Consider the following 24470-nt stretch of genomic DNA (forward strand, 5'->3'; position numbering starts at 1 on the left):
CATCCTCATTTTCTCTCGGTTAGTCCCGTTTTGGCGGAGTGGTCTTACACTAATGTCTTGAGTAATGGTGCTGTTTTTGCGTCTCTGCAATAACTAAACTCTTTGTCTTTAGTTTTCTGACGTTTAGGTATGACGTGAATTGGTCCAGATACCTTGAGTTGTTTCCTGTTTGGGGTTCACTCAGCTTCTGGACGTGTGTGCTTGTGTCTTTTGTCACACCTGGGACACTCTGAGCTGTGCTTCTTAGACTCCTTTTTAGCAGTGTCCTTTCTCCTCCAAGACTTTGGTTCCAATGTCAGATCTTTGTCATTTCTCACAGGTCGCCGGGGGTCTCATAGTTTTCTTTGTTTTTCACTATGTCAGTTTGAGTAAGTTTTGTAAGTTCTGCCCCATTTCTGAGGTTTCCTGTTTTATTCGTCTGTTTTGAGAGAGCTTCACCTCAGTGTTGGTATCTGTGTCTTCTCAGTCAAGCTCGAGTTTGTTTATTCGTGGAACAAGGGGCATCTTTGATTTTTAAGACACTATGAGAGCATGTTGGAAGATGCGGGATCCTGCTCACATCTGTGTCTTAGGCCGCGGTCCTGGCTGAGGGTCGTAGGCTGTGGTTCTGGGGCCAGGCTCGTTGACCGGGCGTCTGCGGGGTTCCTGCTGGACCCTGACTGTGGACGGGGGTCAGTGAGACTCAGGGCCTGGCTCCTGCCCCGAGGCTGTGGAGCGCAGGGGCCTGTGCATGTGTGTGGAGTGTTCGTGCGGGCAAACGTGGCCCGAGTAAGGCCTTGCCGCGGTTAACGGGGTTTCCTCCGGGCTGGGGCCTGGGTGGTGGTCGGGGCGCGCTGCGGGGCAGGGACTCCCGTGTCTCCAGCCGACCCCCGCGTGTGCCGAGCGGCTCTGCTGTGGTGCTGAGTTGCACCCGGTCTGACTGTAGCGACGGAGACGCCGTTGTCTTCATGACGTCTCCCTCCCTTCTCCCCCTGTAGGACATGACCGACAACAGCAACAATCAGCTGGTCGTCAGAGCCAAGTTTAACTTCCAGCAGACGAATGAAGACGAGCTGTCCTTCGCAAAAGGCGACGTCATCCACGTGACGCGGGTGGAGGAGGGGGGCTGGTGGGAGGGCACGCACAACGGCAGGACCGGCTGGTTCCCCAGCAACTACGTGCGCGAGGTCAAGCCCAGCGGTGAGTGGTCGGCGGGCGGGGCGGGGCGGGGCCGGGGGCGGGGCGGGGCGGGGCGGGGCCGGGGGCGGGGCCGGGGCGGGGATGGGCTTGGGACGCCCGGCTGGGCGTGGTCCGGCCCTGGCGGAGGGTGAGAGCCTGGCCACACTGGGGGCCGGAGAAGGGGCTCCACACTCAGGCCAGCGTCTCCTGCCGTCGTGACACCAGCGGTTGAAAACAGACTCACTCTGTTCTTCACCGTTTGTGAGGAGAAACCTGTCACGTCTGTTAGTTTTTATTTTGTGGTTACACATTTATATAAGGTACATTTCATTAGAGGTGGCCAAAGTACTGGAGTTTCAGCTTCAGCATCATTCCTTCCAAAAGAAATCCCAGGGCTGATCTCCTTCACAATGGACTGGTTGGATCTCCTTGTAGTCCAAGGGACTCTCAAGAGTCTTCTCCAACACCACAGTTCAAAACCATCAATTCTTCTGTGCTCAGCCTTCCTCACAGTCCAACTCTCACATCCATACATGACCACAGGAAAAACCATGGCCTTGACTAGACGGACCTTTGTTGGCAAAGTAATGTCTCTGCTTTTGAATATGCTATCTAGGTTGGTCATAACTTTCCTTCCAAGTAGTAAGCGTCTTTTAATTTCATGGCTGCAGTCACCATCTGCAGTGATTTTGGAGCCCAGAAAAATAAAGTCTGACACCGTCTCCACTGTTTCCCCATCTATTTCCCATGAAGTGATAGGACCAGATGCCATGATCTCAGTTTTCTGAATGTTATCATTAGAATACAGTTAACAGTAATAGCCAAGCTTTTGTGTTCTGCTTCCTATATATAGTCCTTTTTATATGTGACTTTCAGTCCTCACCACAGCCCCAGAAGACAGTGTTGTTGGAATATTCAGGAAATAGGGTGCAAATAATGCCCTCCTCTGAACACCCTCCGGTTAATCTGTCCCTGGGCAGAACCAGCCGAGGGTACGGCGCTGACGTCCAGCTGCCTGCATTACAGACACGGCTGCTGGGAAATGTGCCTTAGTCTGCAGCTTGGCTGGACTTGCCAGTCACCGCCAGCCTGTCCGGGGGCAGCCCTGGCTCTGGCCCCTGGGCCTGAGTGCTGGGGAGGCCGAGCAGTCCTTCTGGGGCCAAGAGAGCGCTGGGCCCTTTGTGGGGCGAGGTTGAGAGTGACATGGTCTTTCCATTTACGAAGGGGATCCAGGAGGTCACAGAGCTGGTGATGGGCACGCTCTCAAGAGCCACAGAGCTGGCGGAGGGGCTTGCCCCAGGGGTCACAGAGGTGGTGATGGGCACACCCTCAAGAATCACAGTGCTGGCTGAGGGGCGTGTCCCGAGAGGGTCTCGGAGCTGGCAAAGGAACAAGCCGTAAAGAGTGGGTTCTGCTGATTGTGTAGACATCTGTTGGGTCTGGGCTTCTTGAATTCTACTGTGAACATCTCTTTTAAATGGATATTCTGGTTTGATATTGAGGCATCATAGTAAAAGTATGAATGAGTACAAATGTTTCCTTTCCAGGTATTTCTCTACCTGAAGTTTCCAGAGTTAACCTTTAGAAATGACACTGCAAAGATGGGGTTGTTTTCAGGTGGACGTGCGTGTGGTCAGTGTCGTCTGTGGTGGCCTCTGGGTGTCCCGCAGCCTGGCAGGCGTGTTCTACTCTTACCCTATTTCTGGGGGGGCAGTTAGCACCGTGGGGAGCGGGCAGACACAGCTCTAAGAACCAGCCATCTCATTTTTATGAGGTACCTGTGTCAGGAGTAACCGCATCACTTTGTTCTGCCTGTAATTCCTGTTTCTCTGACTTAGTCGTGTGTGTGTGTGTGTGTGTGTGTGTGAGGCCCTTTTAGGTGTATGTGTGTAGCTGCCTTGCTGTCACACAGCTCCTTGCAGGGCTCACATGGAATCCCTAGTTTCCAAGCCGCACTGAGACTCAAGTAACTGAAGACTTTCCTTGTTTTCCTGTTTAGTTTTGAAACATAGAGAATGGCGTATTTGCTCAAATGAGTCATCTGTTAGGCTGCTGCTGCTACTGCTAAGTCGCTTCAGTCATGTCTGACTCTGTGCGACCCCATAGACGGCAGCCCACCAGGCTCCCCCGTCCCTGGGATTCTCCAGGCAAGAACGCTGGAGTGGATTGCCATTGCCTTCTCCGTCTGTTAATCTGGGTGTTGTTTTATTTGATTGTCGAGCTAAAGGAATAACTGCTTTGAGGCGTAAGTTTCCGTTCCTAGTGTCCTCCGATTACTTGACTCTTTTCTGTGGAAAGCTGTGCCTGCCTGATTTTAAATGTGGGCGTTTGAGAAGGAGAGACGTGAAACCACGTTTTTACTGTTTCGCTTTGTAACAGTTAAGAATGAAAATCCAGCGTCATGGTAACACTTGTGTAATTGCATTTTTTTTTTTTTTTGGTAATTTGTATGACTTTGTGATTTTGGAATAGATTTCTCTGTTTTAAAGAACAGGTTTGACATAAAGGTTGTGATTTGCAGTGTAATTTATCCTTCATTTTCTGTGAACAAAATGTGCCAGGTCCCAGCATACAGACTCCTTCCTCTAAGTGGCCGTTGTGGCAGGAGTTTTTCTCTGTGTTAAGTTTTGATTTGGTTTACAGATATTTTTATTGAATACACAAAGCTGAGGTCTCCTTCTCTGTGATGTCCCCTGGGGTTGCGTGTCTCCGGTGAGCTCTGTCCGGCTTCTCCGGCAAACGCGTGGCTGCGCTCTCCTGCCCCCTTGTGGCTGCAGACGGCAGTGCTCTGTTTGCGCCTGGGGCCCGAGTGTGGTTTCTGGTTTGAAATAGTCCCTGTGAAGACAGGAACGCTCCCTCAGAGATCGAGTTCCTCAGACCTCTTGCAGGGGTCTGCAGGAGGATATTCAGAGTTCTCTGCGGACGCATTGGAGTCCTTCCTGAGTATGTGCTGTCTGACGGAAGGTGTATGTCAGCGTGGTGTATGTCAGCGTCCCCGAACATTTTCTCTGCAGACTCTTGGTATGTGAACTCATTTTATTCACGCAGTTAATGTGTGTTTTACACACACAGACACATGTGCGATGGTTTCTTGAATTTGCGGGGTGGAAGGCCGGCCGCCAGGAGGCTCGTCCTGGAGCGCTGGCGCTGCCCTCCAGCGGGTGGAACGTGGGCGCCGCGGGCTCAGGAGCCCCAAGTCCAGGGCCACGTGGGCCCGGTCGGGTTTTGTCTCTGACACGTTGACCCGATGTCCTGGCATTCCTCATGATGTATGGCCCACATTCACCTGCAGCCCGCTGCTCAGATCTCTCCCCACCCGCTTCCCTCCGCCCTGCCTGTCCACCAGGATTTCATCTTAGACCGCAGGGCTCATTTCTAGAGGCTGTTTCCCTCTTTTCCAGATGTCCTTCGTGTTCGTGGTGCCTTTTCACTCATTCGGGCCCCAGTTTCTTTGGAGGCGTTTTCAGCGTGCGTGTGATAAGCCTCCTAGATGGCCGTGGTATTTCTGCATCTCAGGACTGGTCCCCTTGTGTGTTTCCTGTTTACACTCACTTGACGCCCGAGTTCTTGATGAGCTTGTTTTCTGTTTGGCTGTTCTCTGATGGCTGGTTGTTCAGTGGGTGCCTCCTTTCCCTGGGCCGCGGAAGTACTCCTGCAGAGACGGCTGACCTTGGCTTCTGGGTCCCTGAGAGCCTTCTCGCCCTTGGAAAACCCCAAGGGTCCTCAGGAGGTGTGGCTTTGGATCACACGCTGGGCGGGTTGCCTCCATTTGATCTCTCCCCGGCTGTGTCCCCCACCTCAGAGTGGCTTCCCTGGCTGGCTTCCTTTGAGGAGGCGTGCGGGGCTCAGGGCCGGGCCGCTCGGCGCCAGAACTGCCTGCAGCGCGGCCCCGGACAGCCCCATGCTGCCCTGCTCTGCAGCCCTCGGTCCTTTCTGCACCTGGTGGGAGGGTCCCCAGCCCCCTTTTGTCAGCACATCTGTGTCTACATTCTGTTATCAGTGCTTTGTAACGATTATTACGTGAAAGCGGGGACAGGCTACCTGAGTTGCTCTGAAAGGTGCGCTGTTCCATCCTTGGGGTTCCCCTGCCCTCCTCACAGGGCGTGGAGTCTTGTCTTTAGATCTTGGATGGGCCGCAGAATGTTTTGTTTTCCTTAGGACGCTAGGAAAGCTGCGTGTTTTAAGATCTGTTTCCTGTGCGTTTTCCTCTGTTACGAGTGGAAACTGTTACGTGACTGGCCTCTGTCGTGTTGCGTTAACACGTCCAGATTCTCTCTAGAGGTGCTGCAGGCTTGCAGGTCTGTGGTTCTGCGGCCTGCACCTCCATGGACGCCTCTCCTGGAGCCTGTCCCTGCAGCGCCAGCCCATGCCCTCCCGGGTCTCCTGCAGGGGGCACCGAGCCTTCTGCAGAGGGCACGTTGGGGGCCCCTCCGTGTGACGGCTCAGGTAGCGCCTCACACAGTGTGTCCCTGACACCTCCCAGCCCAGGAGATTCTTCTGGCGCCCAACACATTGTATGCTCTCCTTTTTTTTTGAGTGAGAGAAGACAACCTCTTTGGACTTAAACCGTGATTTGTCTGGGTCTCTCCTGCCTCTTTCTTTTGTAGAACGTTAGCCTGTAGCTTGCTTTTGAAAAACGTCTTCTTTATAGTTCTCATAGTAGATTAAATTCTATTAACTGGGATGTGGAGAGGTATGTCTTAAACTTAAGTATTGATAAAATGAGGCAGTTGGCAGATGATTTGCTTTAAAGAAATTGAAAGCAGATTCAAGTCTCTCACGAATTAGCCTTGCTTGACCTGTGTTGCTGTGTGCCTTCTGTGACTTTTTTTTGATCCCAGGGCTGTGGTTAGGCTCAGCTGTCTCCCCTTTACTGGTGTTGCATATGCTTCCTCCAGATGGCAGATTTTAAGGAGGAAAAGGCATTTTTTTCCTTCAGATGGAAACATCAGGTTTTCTTGCACAGTTAAATGCTGAGATGCAGATATAAGAATTGAGAGGAAGTTTTCCTCCTTGTGTGTCTCATGGCTTAAAAATCACTTGTTTCCCGTTGAGTTCTCTTTTCCATCCCGTGGATAGAGAGAGTCTTTCAGCTGGGAACAGCACCTTCTGTTTTGTTCTGTATTTTCACCCGTTTGGAAACCCTTACAGAGAGGCGTTGAAGGAAGACTCAGGTCAGCCGCTCCACAGGAGGAGGGGGACCCACAGCTAAAGATAGGCCTTTTGCTTTGGGCTTTTTATGGGTTTCTGGTGCTGAGAAGCTCATGGAAGTACTGAGCAGCTGGGATCTGGGACCTGGAGCTCGACGGTGTTTGGGATTGGAGGGCCATGCTGCCAGAAAGAGGTTCTGGACAGGTGTGCTCAGAGACACCGCCAGCTGTCTGTGGCAGGGCCCTGTGGAGGAGGGCAGAGGGGGTGCGGGAGGACATGGGGGGCGGAAACCGAGCCCCCGAGGCCACGCCTGTCAGAATTTCCCCTCTCCCCTCGCCAGCCGTGGGCCGCTACCAGCCTCTGTAGCTGGAGATCCCAGGATAGACACCCCCCTGCAGAACCTCAGCTACAGACACACCTACCTCGCAGAACCAGTGCCTGGCAGACACACGGGCACACATATCTAGGGCCCCAGAAGCAGCTGCAGGCGCCCCCTCAGCACCCGTGACGAAGGAGTCTTGCTTGAGTGGCGTTGGGTGAAAGTCCTGTGATGTACTTGAATCCTTGCAGTGACGGTGGCCCTTTCCTTGGTTCTCGTCTGGAGGTCCTGAAGACAGAGTGGCTTTTCTCGCCGCCCTGCCTGGGGCTCTCCTTCTCTGTCGCCCGTCTGGGCGGGCCTTCTGCACTCTTGCGACCTGGGTCCCTCCAGACACGCTCAGACTGGGGGTCTTGGTGTCTTAATGCTGCTGGGTGTCTGCCCGCTTTCCTCTGATTTGCTGGGGTCGGACTTCCCCCGTACTGTGCCCTGAGCTGACGCGTGGCTCATGGGTTCTTTTGTGTGTTGACAGCAGCCGTGTGTAATCTGTGAGGGGTGCGTTGAGCTGGGAGGCTGGGCTGGGTGGGGAGGCCGGGTCGTGGGGGTTTCTGAGCCCCGGGAGCTGACCGTGAGGAGGGGGTGGGGGCTGGGGCCTCCTGGCCGCATGCACTTCTGTCCCCCCTCCCTGTGGTCTGGGGCTCAGTCGGAGCCAGAGGCCGGGCCGTGCAGGCTGCTGCGCTCGGTGGTCTTGGCTGGAGCTGGGAGTGAACCTGCCCTCCGTCTTTATTTCAGAAAAGCCCGTGTCGCCCAAGTCCGGAACCTTGAAGAGCCCTCCCAAAGGGTTCGATACGACCGCCATTAACAAGAGCTACTACAATGTGGTGAGTGACTGAGGGGCGCTTCAAAGAATAACTGGTTTTTCAACGTCTCTGAAGCTTGCCGTGTAGAAGGGGGTCACCGGCCCCGTGGATTCCCGCTCCCGGGGTGGTTCTGTGGCACGCTCACGTGTTTGCGTTTGTGTGCGCAGCTGTGCCTGTTGCTGTTGCATGACCTGGTGCTGTGGTGAGTTCCCCATATGGTTTCCAGTCTTCAACTTGGGATTTTACAAAGGTGCATAATGTGACTGAAAGGTTTAAGTGCCCTTAGGCTCATATTCAGAGTAGGTTGTCAGTTCTCTAGATGAGTACGGTGTTTAGTTTATTTTGTGTGTTACCGTAGTCTTTCCTGGGATTGATGTGTGTATATATGTGAATAGCACGAAATTAGAGGTGAGCATCTGGACATTGTACATAGTGAAGACAGGTGTTTCAGAATCCTGAAACTTGCTGCCTTTTGAAACCTGAGCAGTTTGTGAGCTTGAGAAATGAGCGTGATAGTGAGCCTCACATCTGGCCAGTCGCCCTGTGCTCCTAGCTGCTCCATCTGCTGTGGACTCGTGGGCCCGCCTTCTCTTCCCCTTTCTTGGGTGAGACGCTGCTTTCTTTCCTGGGGAGGCTCCAGGGGGCAAGGAGTGCCATTCTGATTCCCAGTGACGTCCCGGAGTGGGAGCCCCTTGCTTCTGTGTCCATCCGGGGGTTGCGTTGGAGGACTCCCGCCTGCGTCCGTCCAGGGGTCGAGTTGGAGAATCCCCTGCCTGCGTTCCCCCTGGGGTCGCGTCGGAGGACTCTCGCCCGCGTCCGTCCGGGGGTCTTGTCAGAGGACCCCTGCCTGCATCCCCCAGGGGGTCACGTCAGAGGACCCCCTGCCCTCGTCCGTCCAGGGGTTGCGTTGGAGGACTCCCGCCCGCATCCCCCCGAGGGTTGCATTGGAGGACTCCCGCCTGCGTCCCCCCGGGGTCACGTTGGAGGGCTCCCGCTGCGGCCCGCGGCACCGTTCTCATCTCCAGGAGCCCATTCTCGTCGGGTGAGGTGTGGAACCAGGTGGCTGTGCTTTCTGGAGGTCCGGTCAGTGGCGTGTAGTCCTCTTCGGATTGAAGCGTGACCAGCACCCTTCCAGAGGTCCATCCATCTCTAATCGCGCTCACACAGGGCGAGGAGCCCCGTGCACAGGGCCTGCTGACTCTGAATCGGGTGAGGGGACACCTTGACTTCAGTCTCACGTCCAAACTGTTGTTGACGTAGAGCTGTGAGCGTGAACAGCACGCGTTCAACTGTGGTTGTTAGGACACCAGCGTGCAGTGTTGGTGGACCGTCTCTCGTTTTACAGAAGTGAACAATGTAGTTAGTGACGAAGCCAGGACTCAGTTTCAGCTTGCCTGGATTCCATGTTTATAAATCACACAGAAAAGTAAATGTGGGGCACACAGCACGCGCAGGCCAAACAGAAGAGACAGTGTGTGCAAATTTTCACACTCCTTCGTGTTGTGTCTTCATGGGCAGCTGCACAAGTTACAGGTGTTTTAACCCCCCTGAGAGATGAGTAGCGTTCAGGAGTGAGGCCAGTGCGGGCTGATGTCACGGGAGAGACTTGGGGTCAGTGACAGGGGAGTGTCGGCGGTGGGGGAGAGCCGTGGGTAGGGGAGTGTCGGAGGTGGGGGGGTGTCGGAGGTGGGGGGTGCCGTGGGTGGGGGAATGACAGAGGTGGGGGGGTGCTGTGGTTGGGGGGTGTCAGAAGTGGGGGGGTGCTGGGGTGGGGGAGTGTCGGAGGTGGGGGGGTTCCAGGGTGGGGGAGTGTCAGAGGTGGGGGGGTGCCAGGGTGGGCAAGTGTCGGAGGTGGGGGGGTGCCAGGGTGGGGGAATGTCAGAGGTGGGGGGGCGCCGTGGGTGGGGGGTGTCAGAGGTGGGGGGGCGCCGTGGGTGGGGGGTGTCAGAGGTGGGGAGGTGCCATGGGTGGGGGGTGTCAGAGGTTTGGGGGTGCCGGGGTGGGCGAGTGTTGGAGGTGGGGGGCTGCCGTGGGTGGGGGAATGTCAGAGGTGGGGGGCTGCCGTGGGTGGGGGAGTGTCGGAGGTGGGGGGTTACTGTGGGCGGGGTAATGTTAGAGGTGGAGGGGCGCCATGGCTGGGGGAGAGCCATGGGTGGGGGAGTGTTAGAGGTGGGGGAGAGCTGGGGTGGGGGAGTGTCGGCGGTGGAGGCATCAATGCAGAGCTTTGGAGGTTGAGGCGTGCGTGGGGAGGCTGTGTGTCCCCTGCTGCTGTGCTCTGGTCCAGACCAGCCACGACAGCCCTGGGGAGAGGACAAGGTCTTCGTGGCTCACCGCTGTCCTCGGGCTGCTCCCTGCCCCTGCTTCTGGGACACCCACTGAACATGTGTTGGCAAGCACTGGGTGTCACCCAGGTCTCCGAGGTGCTGTTCATTTTTCTTCTTCTTTTTTTTTTTTCCCTATTCTAGGGAGTGTAAAACCTCTGTGGGTCTTTCTGTGTTTGCACAGTTTTCTGACCTTGAGCCCCTCTAGTGAAGTTTTATTTTATTTATTGTACCTTTCAGTTCATAATTTCCATTTGTTTTATGGGTCAGTATATTCTATATTTGAGTCATTGTTCTCATACTTTAAAAATTCTTTAAGCATAGTTTTCTTTAGTTCTTTGGACACGTTGTCAAACTGGACTTTATTATTCAGCGCAGTTTAAGTTGACCGTGCCCTTGAGAGGGAGCTAGCCCCCTGTAGCCCCTGCCCCACACAGGCGCGAACCCCTCCTCCTCAGCACCACTCAGCAGGCGGGACACAGTTTACCAGGAGAGCCTGCGCTGACTTGGCCATCCGGAGTCCAGGGGTCACTGCAGCGTTCACTGAACCTGCTGTGGATCCGTCATTATAGCATCAGCTGTTTCACCCCTGAAAATTCTCTGTGCCTGTTCATTCCTTGCCACCCTGAGCCCTACCCCCGACCCCTGGGAACCCCGATCTTCCCAGTGTCTCAGAGTTGGAATCATCCGGGTCGACTTTTCTCTGATACTCACTTGGGGTACCTGGTTGAGCTGCTAGAGGTAAATTGCCCCAGACTGGGTGGGGGGGATTCCCACCTGACTCTGTGCCCCCAGGGATCTGAATGCCTTGGCGGGCACAGTCACAGCGTCCCCTGGGGCGTGGCCTTGCCGCCCCCGGTGGGTCTGGGAGGCGCTGTTGGCTCCCGGTCTCTGGATTCACCTGCTGTTGATGGACGGCCACCCTCATGCTCCTCACCTGCAGAACCAGAGAGTTTCTCAAAAGAGAAACTGTTGGTAGAATGCTGAAGACACTCAAGCCTTTAGTGTAGTGTTTCTGCTTCTTGAAATCCACCCCAGAAACATTATCTGAGATGATTTCAGAGATGTTTGTGCGAGGATATTTTCATAGGATGCTTTATTTAGCAGTAAGCCGCAAGCAGCCTAAGTGTGTAAGCCGTGCACCGACGCCTCAGACGCCAGTGGTGGGTCCGTTTCTAATTCTTACAGGCGCACTGGGGGCTTTAAACAATGTTAGCTCATTTTTTCACGTTAAGTACAGTGAACAGAATATGAGATTATGCAGGTAGTGTGATCTGCTGTGTAACAGTGTTGTCCCTGAGGGCAGAAGGCAGTGTGCAGGGAATGTGGCGGAACCGTGCTCCTTGGTAACGCTGGTAACGGGGGTGGGGGCTGCTCTGGCCCAGAGCTCAGGCTGGGTTGGAATGTCATAGGCAGTCGAGACCTCGGGTGGTGGAGTCGGGGCTCAGATACAGAGGGTCTCAGTGGAAGAAGAAACCCCGTGACTGTACTTCACACGGAGGGCTGACCCATTTTTGGTGACAGAGCCCGGCAGCACAGTTTATTTTTGCTGTGAGACGTGTTTCAGCCTCCAGCCACTGAATAGTCAGGAGCGCCCTTCTTTGGGTGACTGGCGGGGGTCCGGCCCTGTGTGCGGTGCTGGATGCCCTGCTGTGGGCTGCCTGGGGGAGCCCCTGCTGCTTGCACGGCCATCTCTGCAACAGAACGTTGGTAATGCTGGCCTTGGCCTTGTAGCATTAAGGGCGTTAGCGGTTGGCCTTAAGGTGCCTCGTAAGTGTTGGTCTTAAGAAGTTTTCATGGTTATTTTGTTGCTCAGTCGCTCAGTCGCGTCCGACTCTCTGTGACCCCACGGACTGCAGCACGCTAGGTTGCCCTGTCCTTCACTGTCTCCCGCAGCTTGCTCTAAGTCCTGTCCATCAAGTCGGTGATGCCATCCAGCCATCTCATCCTCTCTCGTCCCCTTCTCCTCCCGCCTTCAGTCTTTCCCAGCATCAGGGTCTTTTCCAATGAGTCAGCTCTTCACATCAGGTGGCCAAGGTATTGGAGCTTCAGCTTCAGCGTCAGTCCTCCCAATGACTATTCAGGGTTGATTTCCTTTAGGGTGAACCGGTTGGATCTGCTTGCAGTCCTAGGGACCCATGGTTATCAGGAAGTGTGTTCAGAAGCATTTGAGGCCACCGTACCATTCAGTTTGCAGACGGGCATCCCATTTGAGGATTAATTACCCAGGGCGGTAGTCAAGGGTGACGGGATCGTGTAATTAAAGGGAGCGAGTGTGTGACCTCTCTGAGCTTGGTGGGTGTGACAGTGAAAGGAGTCGACTGCTTTCCGCCTGGTGACAGACCCCTGGCCAGGGGAAGTAAGGGGAAGCCCTTCTCTTGGAGAAGCCACATGCCCACTCCTTAGGGGGTGGACAGTCTTCCGGCACCTCTTCTAGGGGACAGGAGTCTCCCCGTCAGCATCAGAGAACGAGCTTTCCTGACTGTGTCCATCTGGGAAGAGAGCAGGCTGTCATGACCCTCCGTGTCGTGTGGCGTAGTGGCTTTGTCTTCAGGGCCGTGTCAGTAGTAGTAGTAGTATAGTGCATGTTAGAGTCGACATCCATCGCCCGTCGTGCTCTAGCAGATTTCCACAGACCCTTCCTGTGCTCCAGATGGACCTGCCCCCACGCGTTCCCTTGGCTCCTGGGGTTGCCCAGAGCCTCTGCCTGCTTGTCCGGGAGAACCCAGGCCTGGTGGCCGGAGGCTCACGTGGAGCCACAGCTGAGCCAGCCCAGCCTTGGCTGCTCTCGTTCCTCATGGCCTCTGCCTCTTCCACCTTGCCCAGGACTGGTCAGTGTCTCCCCACGGCCCGTACGGGTTCAGGCCGTTGGCACACCGCCCAGGACGGGGCCGCCTGCTCCATGTGCACCCGGGGCTGCCCCTCCTCTCCGGGCCCCTCGCGGTCACTGACCGCCTGCTGCCTCTGCCCCTGCTCCTGGGCCCTGGTCCACACTGACCGCCTGCTGCTCGGACAGGCTCTGCTCCCCGCTTCCTGTGGATGAAGACCAAGGTGAAGCTTTTCTGGTGGTGGCCAGGACTGGGCCTGTGAGTGGAGGGAGAGCGAGCTGTGCCACGTGGGGATGGCTGGGCAGGCTGTCTGTGAGGCTCCTTCCTGCCTTGAGTCAGGGAGCTGACTCTCTGCGCCTCTGCCACAGGCCAGGAAGAGCCCCTTTTGTGAAGAAAGCAGGCAGACCCACACATGTGTGCCGTCCAGGGAGGACACGCAGGGCTGGGGTTCAGGCCGGGGTCTGCTGGCTCTGGGGTTGCCGGGGTCCTGCCCCGGCTGATCCAGGGTATTCGAAGCGGGGACGGCGTCGGCGACCTATTTATTTAAATATTTTATCAAAGATATAAAGAGTAATAGGATGAGGATAGCTCAGTAGGAAAATTCAGTGGAGAAAAGAGGCTGAGTAGCTTGGTTTACGCGGGAGACCAATAAAACTTCAAGACAAGAAGTTTTCACCACTTACATAGGCCGCAGGCGTCCTTCCATTCTCCCGAAGGAGAGGAGACACTGAGGCCTCCCAGGTCGGATCTTAGAAGCCCAGGCATAATTAGTAAGCATGGTGGGTTCCGCGCTCCAGATGGAGACTCAACCAGAGTGAGAGAGAGAGCGACATGGGGAGACCAGTATTTCGAGAAACTGATCCCAATTCTTTATTTTCCAGAGTCTGTTTTTATACACTGAGATGTTATACAAAAGTCACGTGGGGACAGCAGTCCTGACTTTTATTAAAATCAGGTGCTTCAGACAAATGTATACAGAGGTCTTAGGGGTGTTACATCATCTTCTGGCCAGGGGGGCCTGCTGACAATTTACGACCCTCTCCTTGTGACAGCGGTCAGTCAATCAGGACACTTATTTCTCCAGGGCTGATTATTCTCAAAACAGACGCCACCCAAATAAAGTTACATTCCTACAGGGTGAGGGTGTAGTGGGTTTTAGTTAAGGAAAGAATTTACTTAGCCTAAGGTCTAACGTGATTAATATCAAAGGTTAATACTTATTCCTTCTATATATTCATTAATGTGTGTAAGGGCAGGGGATGTGGAGACTTAGCAACAAACGTTGGCTCAACAAATGAAAAACCCTTCACCAATACAATTTCTAATTAGCCCACTATACTTATAGTTTTCTAACTTCTCTAAAGAACCTGTTTTTAGAGGGTTTAAAGCATCTCGTGCCTCTCACGGTTGGGAGGCTGTGAGCAATCACATGTGGCCCGACGAGCCTGTCAGGCAGGCTAGAGAACCTTCAGAGGAGTTTGTAGGTTAAAACACTCTTGTCACACCCAAGAGTTTTTATTGACTGGAGCTCTAGGTTAACTCCTTCTCCGAAAGAGGTGGTGGGGGACAGCCCCGCGTAAAGTCAGAGGTGTAGGTAAGAGCACAAAGTAGTAAAGTTGGCAGGCTCTGGTTATGGGGGTAGACGCTCGAGGATTTCCAGGGGGACTCCTGAGGCTCGATCCCGCCTTTGCGTATGTCGAGCCTCCTTCCTCATGACCTTTGTCACGGGCGGAGTACCTCACTCTGGCCCCCAACATGGGGCGACACAGAGCAGAGTGGGCCCACAGCTTCTTGCTGAGCTCTTGCACAGTAGATCTTCAGCATCCCACAGCCTCGTGAATCCCCAAGTTTAGAAATACTGTAAGAACGTAGCTCCTTTTAAATGGCATAATAATATAAACATTTTATATCCACCCCCGACTCTTCTTGAGACTTAACGTCATGAAGCGTTGAGGACGCAGAAATCAGGACGCTGCCCTGGTCATTGACGGCCGGGGGGGGCCCGAGGCCTCTGCTCCGTGCTCGGGGGGCTGCAGGAATGGCTGCCTCAGCGGTACTGCTGCCCTCCTCCTCTCCTCTCCTCCAGGCTCTAGTTCATTAACCGCGGGGTCCTGTCTAGTAATTTACCTTTTGAAATTTGAAGTACTAACAGTTTAAATAGAGTGGGCTGGAAGAGTATGTGCGATGGTGAATCCCCCTTGTGGTGTGGGGGTTACAGTTAGGTGGCAGAGAGGGTAAGAACAGCTCTGCCGGTCTTGAGTTCAACCGGGGATCGAATTCAGGCCCCTGCATTGGGAGCACAGGGCGGAGCACAGCGACAGCAGTCCCTGGGTGTAGTTTGTGATGGGAATGTTTTACTGTGTCTGGATCACATCTTGAAAAGTTTCCTTCATGTTACATGTGCTGTTACGTGTAAATCAGTTATTTTCAGAGGACTGTCAACGACACACGGAACATAGGGCGCCCACGGAATTTGCAGTGGCAGTTGGGACTCACTTGTAAGGCGAGCGGCGCCCGAGCTCCTTTCCCGGCAGGGGTGAAGGGGCTTCTGTGGGCTGCAGGGCATGAGTCGGTCCTTTGTTTGGCTCTGCTGCCGCGGCTGACAGCCAGGGATTGTCTGTGAGCTGCCCGATGCGGTCCCCCTGTGGGCACCATTGTTGGCCAGCCCACCCCACGCCTCCCGCCCCGGGGGGAGCTCGTGCCTCTCGGCCCGCCCTCCTCGTGGTGCCCGGTGACGGCTGCTCTTCCCGGCCCTCTCTGGACCCGCCTGCATGCGATGGAGCCTTGGCGGCTGGGCCGTGACGTCCCATGGGGTCCTGCAGCAGCCAGAGCGTGCAGCAGTCCAGGAAGGGGAGACAGGTGATGGCTGGAGCCCCCGGCATGCTGCGAGCTCGGAAAGGGGTGTGCCGAGGACGCCGGCGCTGGTGGGGGTCCCTCGGCGTCTGCGGAAGCCAAGGAGCGTGGCCTGGGTGGTTTGGGCGGGGTTGCTCTAGAGCCTGTTTTGAGCACTTAACTGAAGGTCGTGTTTGCAGCCAGTAGATGCGGTTACCAGCTGGGTCGTCTCAGGAGAGGCAGTCGGGCAGCGCGCTCTGCGTGGGTCCTGGTGTGCTCTCGGGGCACTCCGTGTCTGCTCGCCCCACGCGGCGCCGCGGCTGAGGAGGGTCATCCAACTGCGTCGCGCTCACGCTCCTGACGCCGCTGTCGCGTGGGAGCTGTTGGTGTTTGTAAAGCGGGTGTGTCGGGTTCCACGCGTGTTCTTAGCAGTGTTGCTAATAGTTCCTGGTATTTGCTCTTAGACGTGGAGTCTGAGCTGAGCCTTTGTTTTCACGTTAAGTAGGGGCTTTTTGTCTTACTTGTCTGTGACACATTTAAATTTTTTTTTAGTTCAGGGACCCACTCGTGGTACTTGGTTTGCTTCGGGCCATTTTGTAAGGAGAAGATGTGGATAATATGGATGAAGCGTACCCCCTGGTGACGCGGAGGCAGGGTCACACGGTGCCCCCATCCTCCAGTCCCCTGACACTCGGGTCCACTGGGTGTTCTCGGAGGGGCGGCGTCGTAACTGTGAGAGCGACACCCACATTTCCCCACAAGGCAGGGTCTCCCAGAGCGGCCCCTCCCCGTCTGCTGGCATCCGTGAATAGGTCCATTCAGGGGCGAAACTGAGCGGAGCCCAGAGCTGCCGCAGTGTGGGAGAGCCTGGTCCCTTCCCGTCGGCTGCGGTGGCGCCTCAGGCCCTGCACTCCCGAATGGCCCTTCTCCCCTCCGGAACGGGGAGGCCCCCAGTGAGCACACAGCGACTCCGGTTGCTTGTGTCAATGCTGAAATCTAAATTTAGCTCATGATTACTTTTTTCTTAAATGTTTAAACATACCTTTTGATTATCGAAAATCAGGGGAGAAAACCGAGCATATTTGGAGTCTTTGTTCTGTCTAATTTCTTCTTCGGGATTAGTTTAGGATGCTGTGTTAGTTTTGGGAGACAGCGCGTTTAGTGCAGGTAGTAGCTCCTCAGAAAATGCACGTGGCATGACATCATGACTGGAGAAGGCGTTGGCTCTGACAGTGGGTGGAGCAGATGGCTGAGGAGGGCTCATTGCTCCCAGGCAGCCCTCAGCCTGAGGCTGGAGAGGGGTTCAGAGGGGTTCACCTCTCCCCGCTCTCCTCTTCCTGTGTAGAGGAGGGTTTTCTCTGGATAGGAGGTGCTGTGGGTGGGGCACTGGCTCAGCCTTCCAGGCTCCATCCATCCATCAGGCTCCCCCTGCAGACCTGAGCTGCCCGCCCAGCCCCACCCCAGGGGCCGGTGCTCCTGCCATTGACTGCGGTGGAAAGGGGCTCCTGTTTGAGCTCAGCTGTTTTACACTTAGATTTCTTTCTCGGTTTTTAGCAGTTGTTAACTACTTTTGTCTGTATTTACTGCAGGCTGTCAGGAAACATGTTAATTTTAAGGTTGATTCATAGTTTTTCTCCCATCTCTGCATACAGTGGTGGTTTTATGCTGGTGGACTTTTACTCTGTAACATGTATAGGATGGTCTGAGACGGTCATCGTCTCTGGTGAAGGTCTGCAGTGCCCAGAAAGTGACCTAGAATGACCAGACGCCTCTAAGGGTGAGCTTCGTGTTTGTTTTTTAGTGGGTACACTTTCCGTGCGTCACAGTGCACAGATGCTCAGGGTGTGAGTCGGCGAGCTGTAGCCGGTGTGTATGTCTGTGTAACAACCACCCAAATCATGAGGCAGAACTTGTCCGTTATACCAGAAATTGATCTCATGTCCCTTTCCCTGTTGTCCCCCCACCCCCCGTCCCTGCCCTCACAGATCAGTTTGGCCCATCCTTGGGTTTCCCATAGATGGGGTATATGAACAGCTTCTCTTGCACAGCGCGTGTTGTGGAGACTCATCCACGCCTCCATGCTGTCGAGACTGTCAGTGGTTCCTTCTTTCTGTCTAAACAGACTTAGCATTACTATCTGAGGATAGAATGCATTCAGGCCTCTTTCTAGGTGTACCTGTGTTAAATGTGCTTGGCAGGAAGATGAAGTCAGTTGGATAGCCTCGATAATAACTCATTACCTGAATTTACTAGTTAATCACAGGGAGTGATGATATTAAACAAGCCAGGGTTACATAGAAGCAGCAGTGTGAACTGAACAGGAGTGATGAAGTTTCCAAAGCTTATACATCTTAATGTCAAGTAATACTTACGTTTATTGTAGGTGCTACAGAATATTTTGGAAACAGAAAATGAATATTCTAAAGAACTTCAGACTGTGCTTTCAACCTATCTGCGGCCCCTGCAGACCAGCGAGAAGTAAGTTAGATGGTAATTGTGTCAAGCGTTGCAACAGTGGTCCCCTGGGCTGTTGCCTCGTGTTTTCAGAGAACAGCAGCTGAAACGCTGGGACAGAATGCAGCTGAAGACACAAGAAAGCTCCTTGTGTATTAGGGGCGGGGCGGGGCGGGGCGCGCGTGTAAGACCGCTCACACGTGTCTCCTGTTGTTTTTCTCGGCTCTAGGTTGAGTTCAGCAAACACATCACATTTAATGGGAAATCTAGAAGAAATATGTTCTTTCCAGCAAATGCTTGTACAGTCTTTAGAAGAATGCACCAAGTAAGTAAGAGGCTAATAATGTAAAATTCAGATGGATATAACTGGTATTTGAAGGGTCAGGATTAACTTACCTTCAGGTTTCACATTTCCAAAGGTGGATACTGGGTTATTTCGAATGTTTGGGGTATATCAACCTTTATAGTAAAGTGTATTTCAGACTCTCTCCCTCAGTGGGATCTACTGACTGCTCGGAGCCGGGAGAGAGGTTTCCTGTGAGCGGTGGCCCTTTGGGGTGGCGGCTGCGGAATGAAGGGAGCCCGCAAGGGAGCAGTGCGGCTCGGTGCCGGCCCTGCCGAGGTCGGGGCCACGGCGAGCTGCTCACAGGCGCGCGTCTGTCTCTGTCCGCGCCAGCTCTTCTTACGCGGGCTTTAGGTCGGTTCAGGGCCGGACGCACGGCCAGCTTTCTCCGGCTCTTTTCTCACTCGTCCTCTGCTTACTCAGGCGGCAGCCAGCGCGCCGGACACGTGTTAACGAGACAGAAGTGACCCCTGGCCTAGCGGAGCTGTAGGCGGGGAGGGAGGCAGCTGGTTACGGCGGTGGAGGCAATTCAGACGGTAGCGTGGAAACGCTGTGAGGAAAGCTGAAGGTGGATTTCAGGGGAGCACGGCCAAGCGCTGCGGTGATGGGAGTACGCAGGCAGAGGCCGCGGCGGCCGCCCTGCCCCAGAGCCCGTGCCGCTTGAGCCGGCCCCGCTCGTCGGGGCCCAGCCTCTCCATCACTTACTGTGCGGTCGGTCATCCACTCGTTCACTCACTCTCCTGGCCCCCGCCCTCGCAGGTCACCCTGCGCCCAGCACTCAACCTGGCGCACTTTCCCGCGTGTTCTTCTGTCCTGGAAGAGTGCTGGTTCCTGTGGCAGCCACTGCCCTGCCCTTGCGCTGCCCCCGCCCTGGCTCAGGCCGGCCTCTCCTCCTGTGTCCTGCACGGGCCTCCTGATGGGGCCCTGACTTCCGGGTGGCCCTCTGCCCGTCCATCTCCCCAGCAGCATCTAGCCTCAGCTCTGCTCAGAAGCTGGGGAGTGCCTGCTTATTCCTGTGCTTGTTCCCAGCTGTGTTTCACAGGCTGGCCTCGAGGGCCACAGGGGTGGCCTGAGGGTGGGGGAGCTAAGGTAGGAAGGAGGTCGGTCCCCGCGTGGCGGCCGTCTGTGGAGCACTGCCCACACCCGGCTCCCGCCCGCTCTGCTGCTCGGGCCTCGGCTCAGTCGGCAGGCCCGCTCCGTCGGGGGCGCCTGGGAGGCGGTGTGCGCCAGCCCTCCCCGCCCTCCCCTCCACTCGGTCCGCTTCCTGCTGCTGCCTGCCTGCAGTCGTGCTGGTCGCTCCACCCCAGGGGCGTGGGCCGTGCTGGCACAGCCCGTCTCCCTGGCGCCTTTGCCACACATGGTGTGTGCGCTGCCCTGCTCGCTTGTACTCGGCTTAGGTGCAGACTCCTCTGTGTACTGTAGGCTGAGTTCCCGTTAGTTGTCTTGTATTCTGTAGGGCTTCAGGTTATTGAAGAAAATACTGAAATAAACATTTGAAATAATTGCTACTGGTTAAACAAACATTGTGTATTTAGTTCAAAGTTATTTATAGGGCGTGTCTTAAGATATAAATAAATTCATCTTTGTAGACAGTGGACCATTACTGTAACATTTTCACAGTAAAACAGTATTTGTTTTAGATTATTATCAAAATACAAATTTGAACTAGAGAATAGAGTTTATTTTGTCTGAAAGTTGTATTTTGAACCATCCAAATAATAGAAACATGGGGGATCCAGAGATGATATTTACCCTTGTAGAATGGGCCGGCTGAGACGCAGAGCACCCTCTGGTTCTGCTGGGCCGTCCGTACTGAGCTGGCGAGGAGGCGACTGGGGCGGCAAGCGTGGTCGTCGCCTCTGACCCCAGCGGGGCCTCTGCACAGTGGGCCCCGCGTCAGGATCGGCCCCCGCGTGTCAGCTGGGAGGTCCCGAGTGGCTCTTGCTGGAACCTCTTGACTTGTTGAATGAGACCGCGTGATTCCACGGAAACGTTTCCAGCTCTAGAACCTTGCACGTCTAGGAAGTTCGGAAGGGAAGGCACTCCAGTGGCACATGGGGATGTGAGTGGATGGCTTGAGGCGGGGGCTGGAGCTGCTGGCTGCTTGATGGGGGCTCCTCTGGCGGAGCCTCAGGTGCTGCCACCTTCCCGGGCCTCTGGCATCCTTGAGGAAGTCGTCCGTGTTCAGGGTTTGGGGTCCAGGCGCTGCCAGCGCCCTGAGGCTCCAGTGTGGAGGCACTCGTGTCCCCTCACGGGGACGCCTCTCTCAGTCCTTAGTGGACAGACTCAGGTGGGATGCAGAGGCTCACTCAGGTCACGGCCACACCTTCGTGCTGCCCTTGGTCTCCCCGGGAAGTCGGTGGCTGCTGGACCCTGAACCTTTCTCTGCAGTTAGCAGTGCCACCGGGAGTAAACGTGCCATGAGGGGCCATCGTGCGGCAGCTCTGCTTGCTCAGGGCTCTCCTGGAGCTCACCCCTCTCTGCTCTGGGGAAGGAGGAGGGCTCTGGGCGTCCCCGCCCGCCTTGTAGTGGGGCTCTCCCTGGGGAGGCTGCGGGGCACTGCCTGTGTCACCGCCGGGCACCAGGCCACTGCCACTCACCTGTGTCAGACCACTGATAGCTCACCTGTGTCAGACCATCGATAACTCACCTGTGTCAGACCATGGACTGCTCACCTGTGTCAGACCACAGACCACTCACCTGTGTCAGACCACTGACTACTCACCTGTATCAGACCATTGATAACTCACCCGTATCAGACCATTGATAACTCCTCCCCTGTTATCTGACCATTCATAACTCACCTGTATCAGACCAGTGGTAACCCTTCACTTGTTATCTGACCATTGATAACTCCTCACCTGTTACTTGACCTTTCATAACTCACCTGTATCAGACCATTGATAACTCTTCACCTGTTCAGTTCAGTCACTCAGTCATGTCTGACTCTTTGTGATCCCATGGACTGCAGCACACCAGGCTTCCCTGTCCATCACCAACTCCCGGAGCTTGCTGAAACTCATGTCCACTGAGTCAATGATGCTATCCAACCATCTCATCCTCTGTCCGTCCCCCTCTCCTTCCCCCTTCAATCTTTCCCAGCATCAGGGTCTTTTCCATTGTCAGTTCTTCGCATCAAGCGACCAAAGTATTGGAGCTTCAGCATCAGTCCCTCCAATGAATATTCAGAACTGATTTCATTTAGGATTGACTGATTGGATCTCCTTGCTGTTCAAGGGACTCTCAAGAGTCTTCTCCAACACCACAGTTCAAAGCATCAATTCTTTGGCTCTCAGCTTTCTTTAGAGTCCAGTTCTCACATCCATACATGACCACTGGAAAAACTATAGCCTTGACTAGATGGACCTTTGTTGGCAAAGTGATGTCTCTGCTTTTTAATTTGCTATCTAGGTTGGTCATAGCTTTTCTTCCAAGGAGCAAGGGTCTTTTAATTTCATGGCTGCAATCACCATCTGCAGTGATTTTGGAACCCAAGAAAATAGTCTCTCACTGTTTGCATTGTTTCCCCATCTATTTGCCATGAAGTGATGGGACCAGATGCCATGATCTTAGTTTTTGGAATGTTGAGTTTTAAGCCATCTTTTTCATTCTCCTCTTTCACTTTCATCAAGAGTCTTTTAGTTCCTCTTCGCTTTCTGCCATAAGGGTGGTGTCATCTCTGTATCTGAGGTTATTGACATTTCTCCTGGCAATCTTTATTCCAGCTTGTGCTTCATCCGGCCCAGTATTTTGCATAATGTATCCTGCATGCTAGTTATATAAGCAGGGTGACAATATACAGCCTTGACGTACTCCTTTCCCAGTTTGGAACCAGTCCATTGTTCCATATCCGGTTCTAATTGTTGCTTCTTGACCTGCATACAGAATTCTCAGGAGGCAGGTAAGGTGGTCTGGGATTTAAGAATTTTCCACAGTTTGTTGCGATCCACACAGTCAAAGGCTTTGGCATAGTCAGTAAAGCAGAAATAGATGTTTTTCTGGAACTCTCTTTCTTTTTTCATGATCCAGTGGATGTTGGCAATTTGATCTCTGGTTCCTCTGCCTTTTCTAAATCCAGTTTGAACATCTGGAAGTTCTTGTTTCACATACTGTTGAAGCCTCGCTTGGAGAATTTTGAGCATTACTTTGCTAGTGTGTGAGATGAGTGCAATTGTGCAGTAGTTTGAACTTTCTTTGGCATTGCCTTTGGGATTGGAATGAAAACTGACCTTTTCCAGTCTGTGGCCACTGCTGAGTTTTCCAAATTTGCTGGCATATTGAGTGCAGCACTTTCACAGCATCATCTTTCAGGATTTGAAATAGCTCAACTGGAATTCCATCACCTCCACTAGCTTTGTTTGTAGTGATGCTTTCTAAGGCCCACTTGACTTCACATTCCAGGATGTCTGGCTCTAGGTGAGTGATCACACCATCATGATTATCTTGGTCGTGAAGATCTTTTTTGTATAGTTCTTCTGTGTATTCCTGCCACCTCTTCTTCATAACCTCTGCTTCTGTTAGGTCCATACCATTTCTGTCCTTTATTGAGCCCATCTTTGCATGAAATGTTCCGTTGGTATCTCTAATTTTCTTGAAGAGATCTCTAGTCTTTCCCATCATATTGTTTTCCTCTATTTCTTTGCATTGATCTCTGAGGAAGGCTTTCTTATCTCTTCTTGCTATTCTTTGGAACTCTGTATTCAGATGAATATCTCTCCTTTTCTCCTTTGCCTTTAGCTTCTTTTCTTTCCTCAGCTATTTGTAAGGCCTCCTCAGACAACCATTTTGCCTTTTTGCATTTCTTTTTCTTGGGGATGGTCTTGATCACTGCCTCCTGTACAATGTCATGAACTTCTGTCTACAGTTCGTCAGGCACTCTGTCTATCAAATCTAGTCCCCTAGATCTGTTTGTCACTCCCACTAGATAATCGTAAGGGATTTGATTTAGGTCATAGCTGAATGGACTAGTGGTTTTACCTGTTTCCTTCGCCTGTTACCAGACCATCTATAACTCCTCACCTGGTATCTGACCACTGATAACTCTTTGCCTGTTAGCAGGTCCTTGATTGATGACGCTTCCTACCAGACCCGCCCCCCCGCCTCCCCCCATCATCAGATCAATGATAGAACCGCAGTAGCAGGCCTTTCTGACCCGGCACTAATTGTCACAGCTTGGTGTGGGGCCACCAGAAGGCTGCAGGAGGTGCGGGACAGCCCCGCGCTCTGCCGCACGTTTGTGTGCTCCCAAACCCGCCTCTGGAAGCACAAGAGAGAACCACGATGAAAATCCTCTCTCAACTCTTAAGTCACGTTCTGCCTGGATGATCTTTGTGAGTGTCGGATGTTCCATTATTTCGGTGATCCACACGGCGTTACGTGTGAGATGTATTGGCATAATACCTAGACTCCAATTAAGACCACTCACGTAACCTTTCTGAGCTCCGGCTGCTAGTTCAGGTTGGCGAGTTGATGAACTATGAAGGTTTCATAAACGGATGGTGGTGAGTGTAGTGATTTCTTGCACAGTTGGGTTGAGAGAGGTAGTAAAACTCTAGAGCCAAGCTTGATGGGAAGAAAGAAAGAAAAGCTTATATACTGAAGTCATTGTCCGTATGTAGTTCATGGACATGTAGCAGATTAAAGCCCCTTGACCCAGCTTGCAGTGTGAGTGCGTGGCGCTGTGGTCTGGCCCAGGCAGGCGAGGCCGTCCCAGCAGCTCCTGACCCGCGCTGAGCAGGGCGTGCGGCCCCGTCATCTCGTCAGGTAGACAGCGTGTCTGCAGGCTTCCCGTGCCCCGCCGCGGCAGTGGTTTGCTCCTCTCGGCCAGAGCGTGGCGTCCCGTCACTGCTGGCGCCTTCAGCCGCGCAGCCAGGCAATGGGGGCCCTGCTGGGTCTCTCGCCGGAGAAGGCGGCCTCTGCCTGTTTCTGGCGTCCCAGCGTGACCATTGCCTGCTGAGATGTCAGTGTCTCGGGGTGGGTGTGTCTCCGGTGTCCGGGTCCTGGTAGATAGCAGTTGGTCTCAGAACCTTTGGGGAGGGAGCCCTTGGCAGCATGTGATGCCTGCTTCCTGGTGACTGGGGGTGCTGCTCCCCATCTGGGGTGTGCCCTCTCCCCTCTGGGGTGCGCTCTCTCCTCTCAGGTGCGCTCTGTCCCCTCTGGGGTGTGCCCTGTCCCCTCTGGGGTGCGCCCTGTCCCCTCTGGGGTGTG

General features: G+C 54.1%; 1 protein-coding gene across 11 annotated transcripts in view; it reads left to right on the plus strand.

Moving 5' to 3' along the window:
• The window catches only part of ARHGEF7 (Rho guanine nucleotide exchange factor 7), a 102613-nt gene that overhangs the window by 48318 nt on the left and 29825 nt on the right, over nt 1–24470 (plus strand). For 10 of the 11 annotated variants that reach the window (XM_024999877.2, XM_024999879.2, XM_024999880.2 and 7 more), the window contains 4 exons: nt 978–1179; nt 7418–7506; nt 17850–17944; nt 18150–18245. In XM_024999877.2, the coding sequence (XP_024855645.1) occupies nt 978–1179; nt 7418–7506; nt 17850–17944; nt 18150–18245 (482 nt within the window). Of the gene's footprint in view, nt 1–977; nt 1180–7417; nt 7507–9703; nt 15494–17849; nt 17945–18149; nt 18246–24470 lie in introns of those variants that run through there. The other variant, XM_005214011.5, reaches the window with a different exon arrangement.

The sequence above is a fragment of the Bos taurus genome, chromosome 12 (assembly GCF_002263795.3).
Source record: "Bos taurus isolate L1 Dominette 01449 registration number 42190680 breed Hereford chromosome 12, ARS-UCD2.0, whole genome shotgun sequence".
Taxonomy (NCBI): domain Eukaryota; kingdom Metazoa; phylum Chordata; class Mammalia; order Artiodactyla; family Bovidae; genus Bos; species Bos taurus.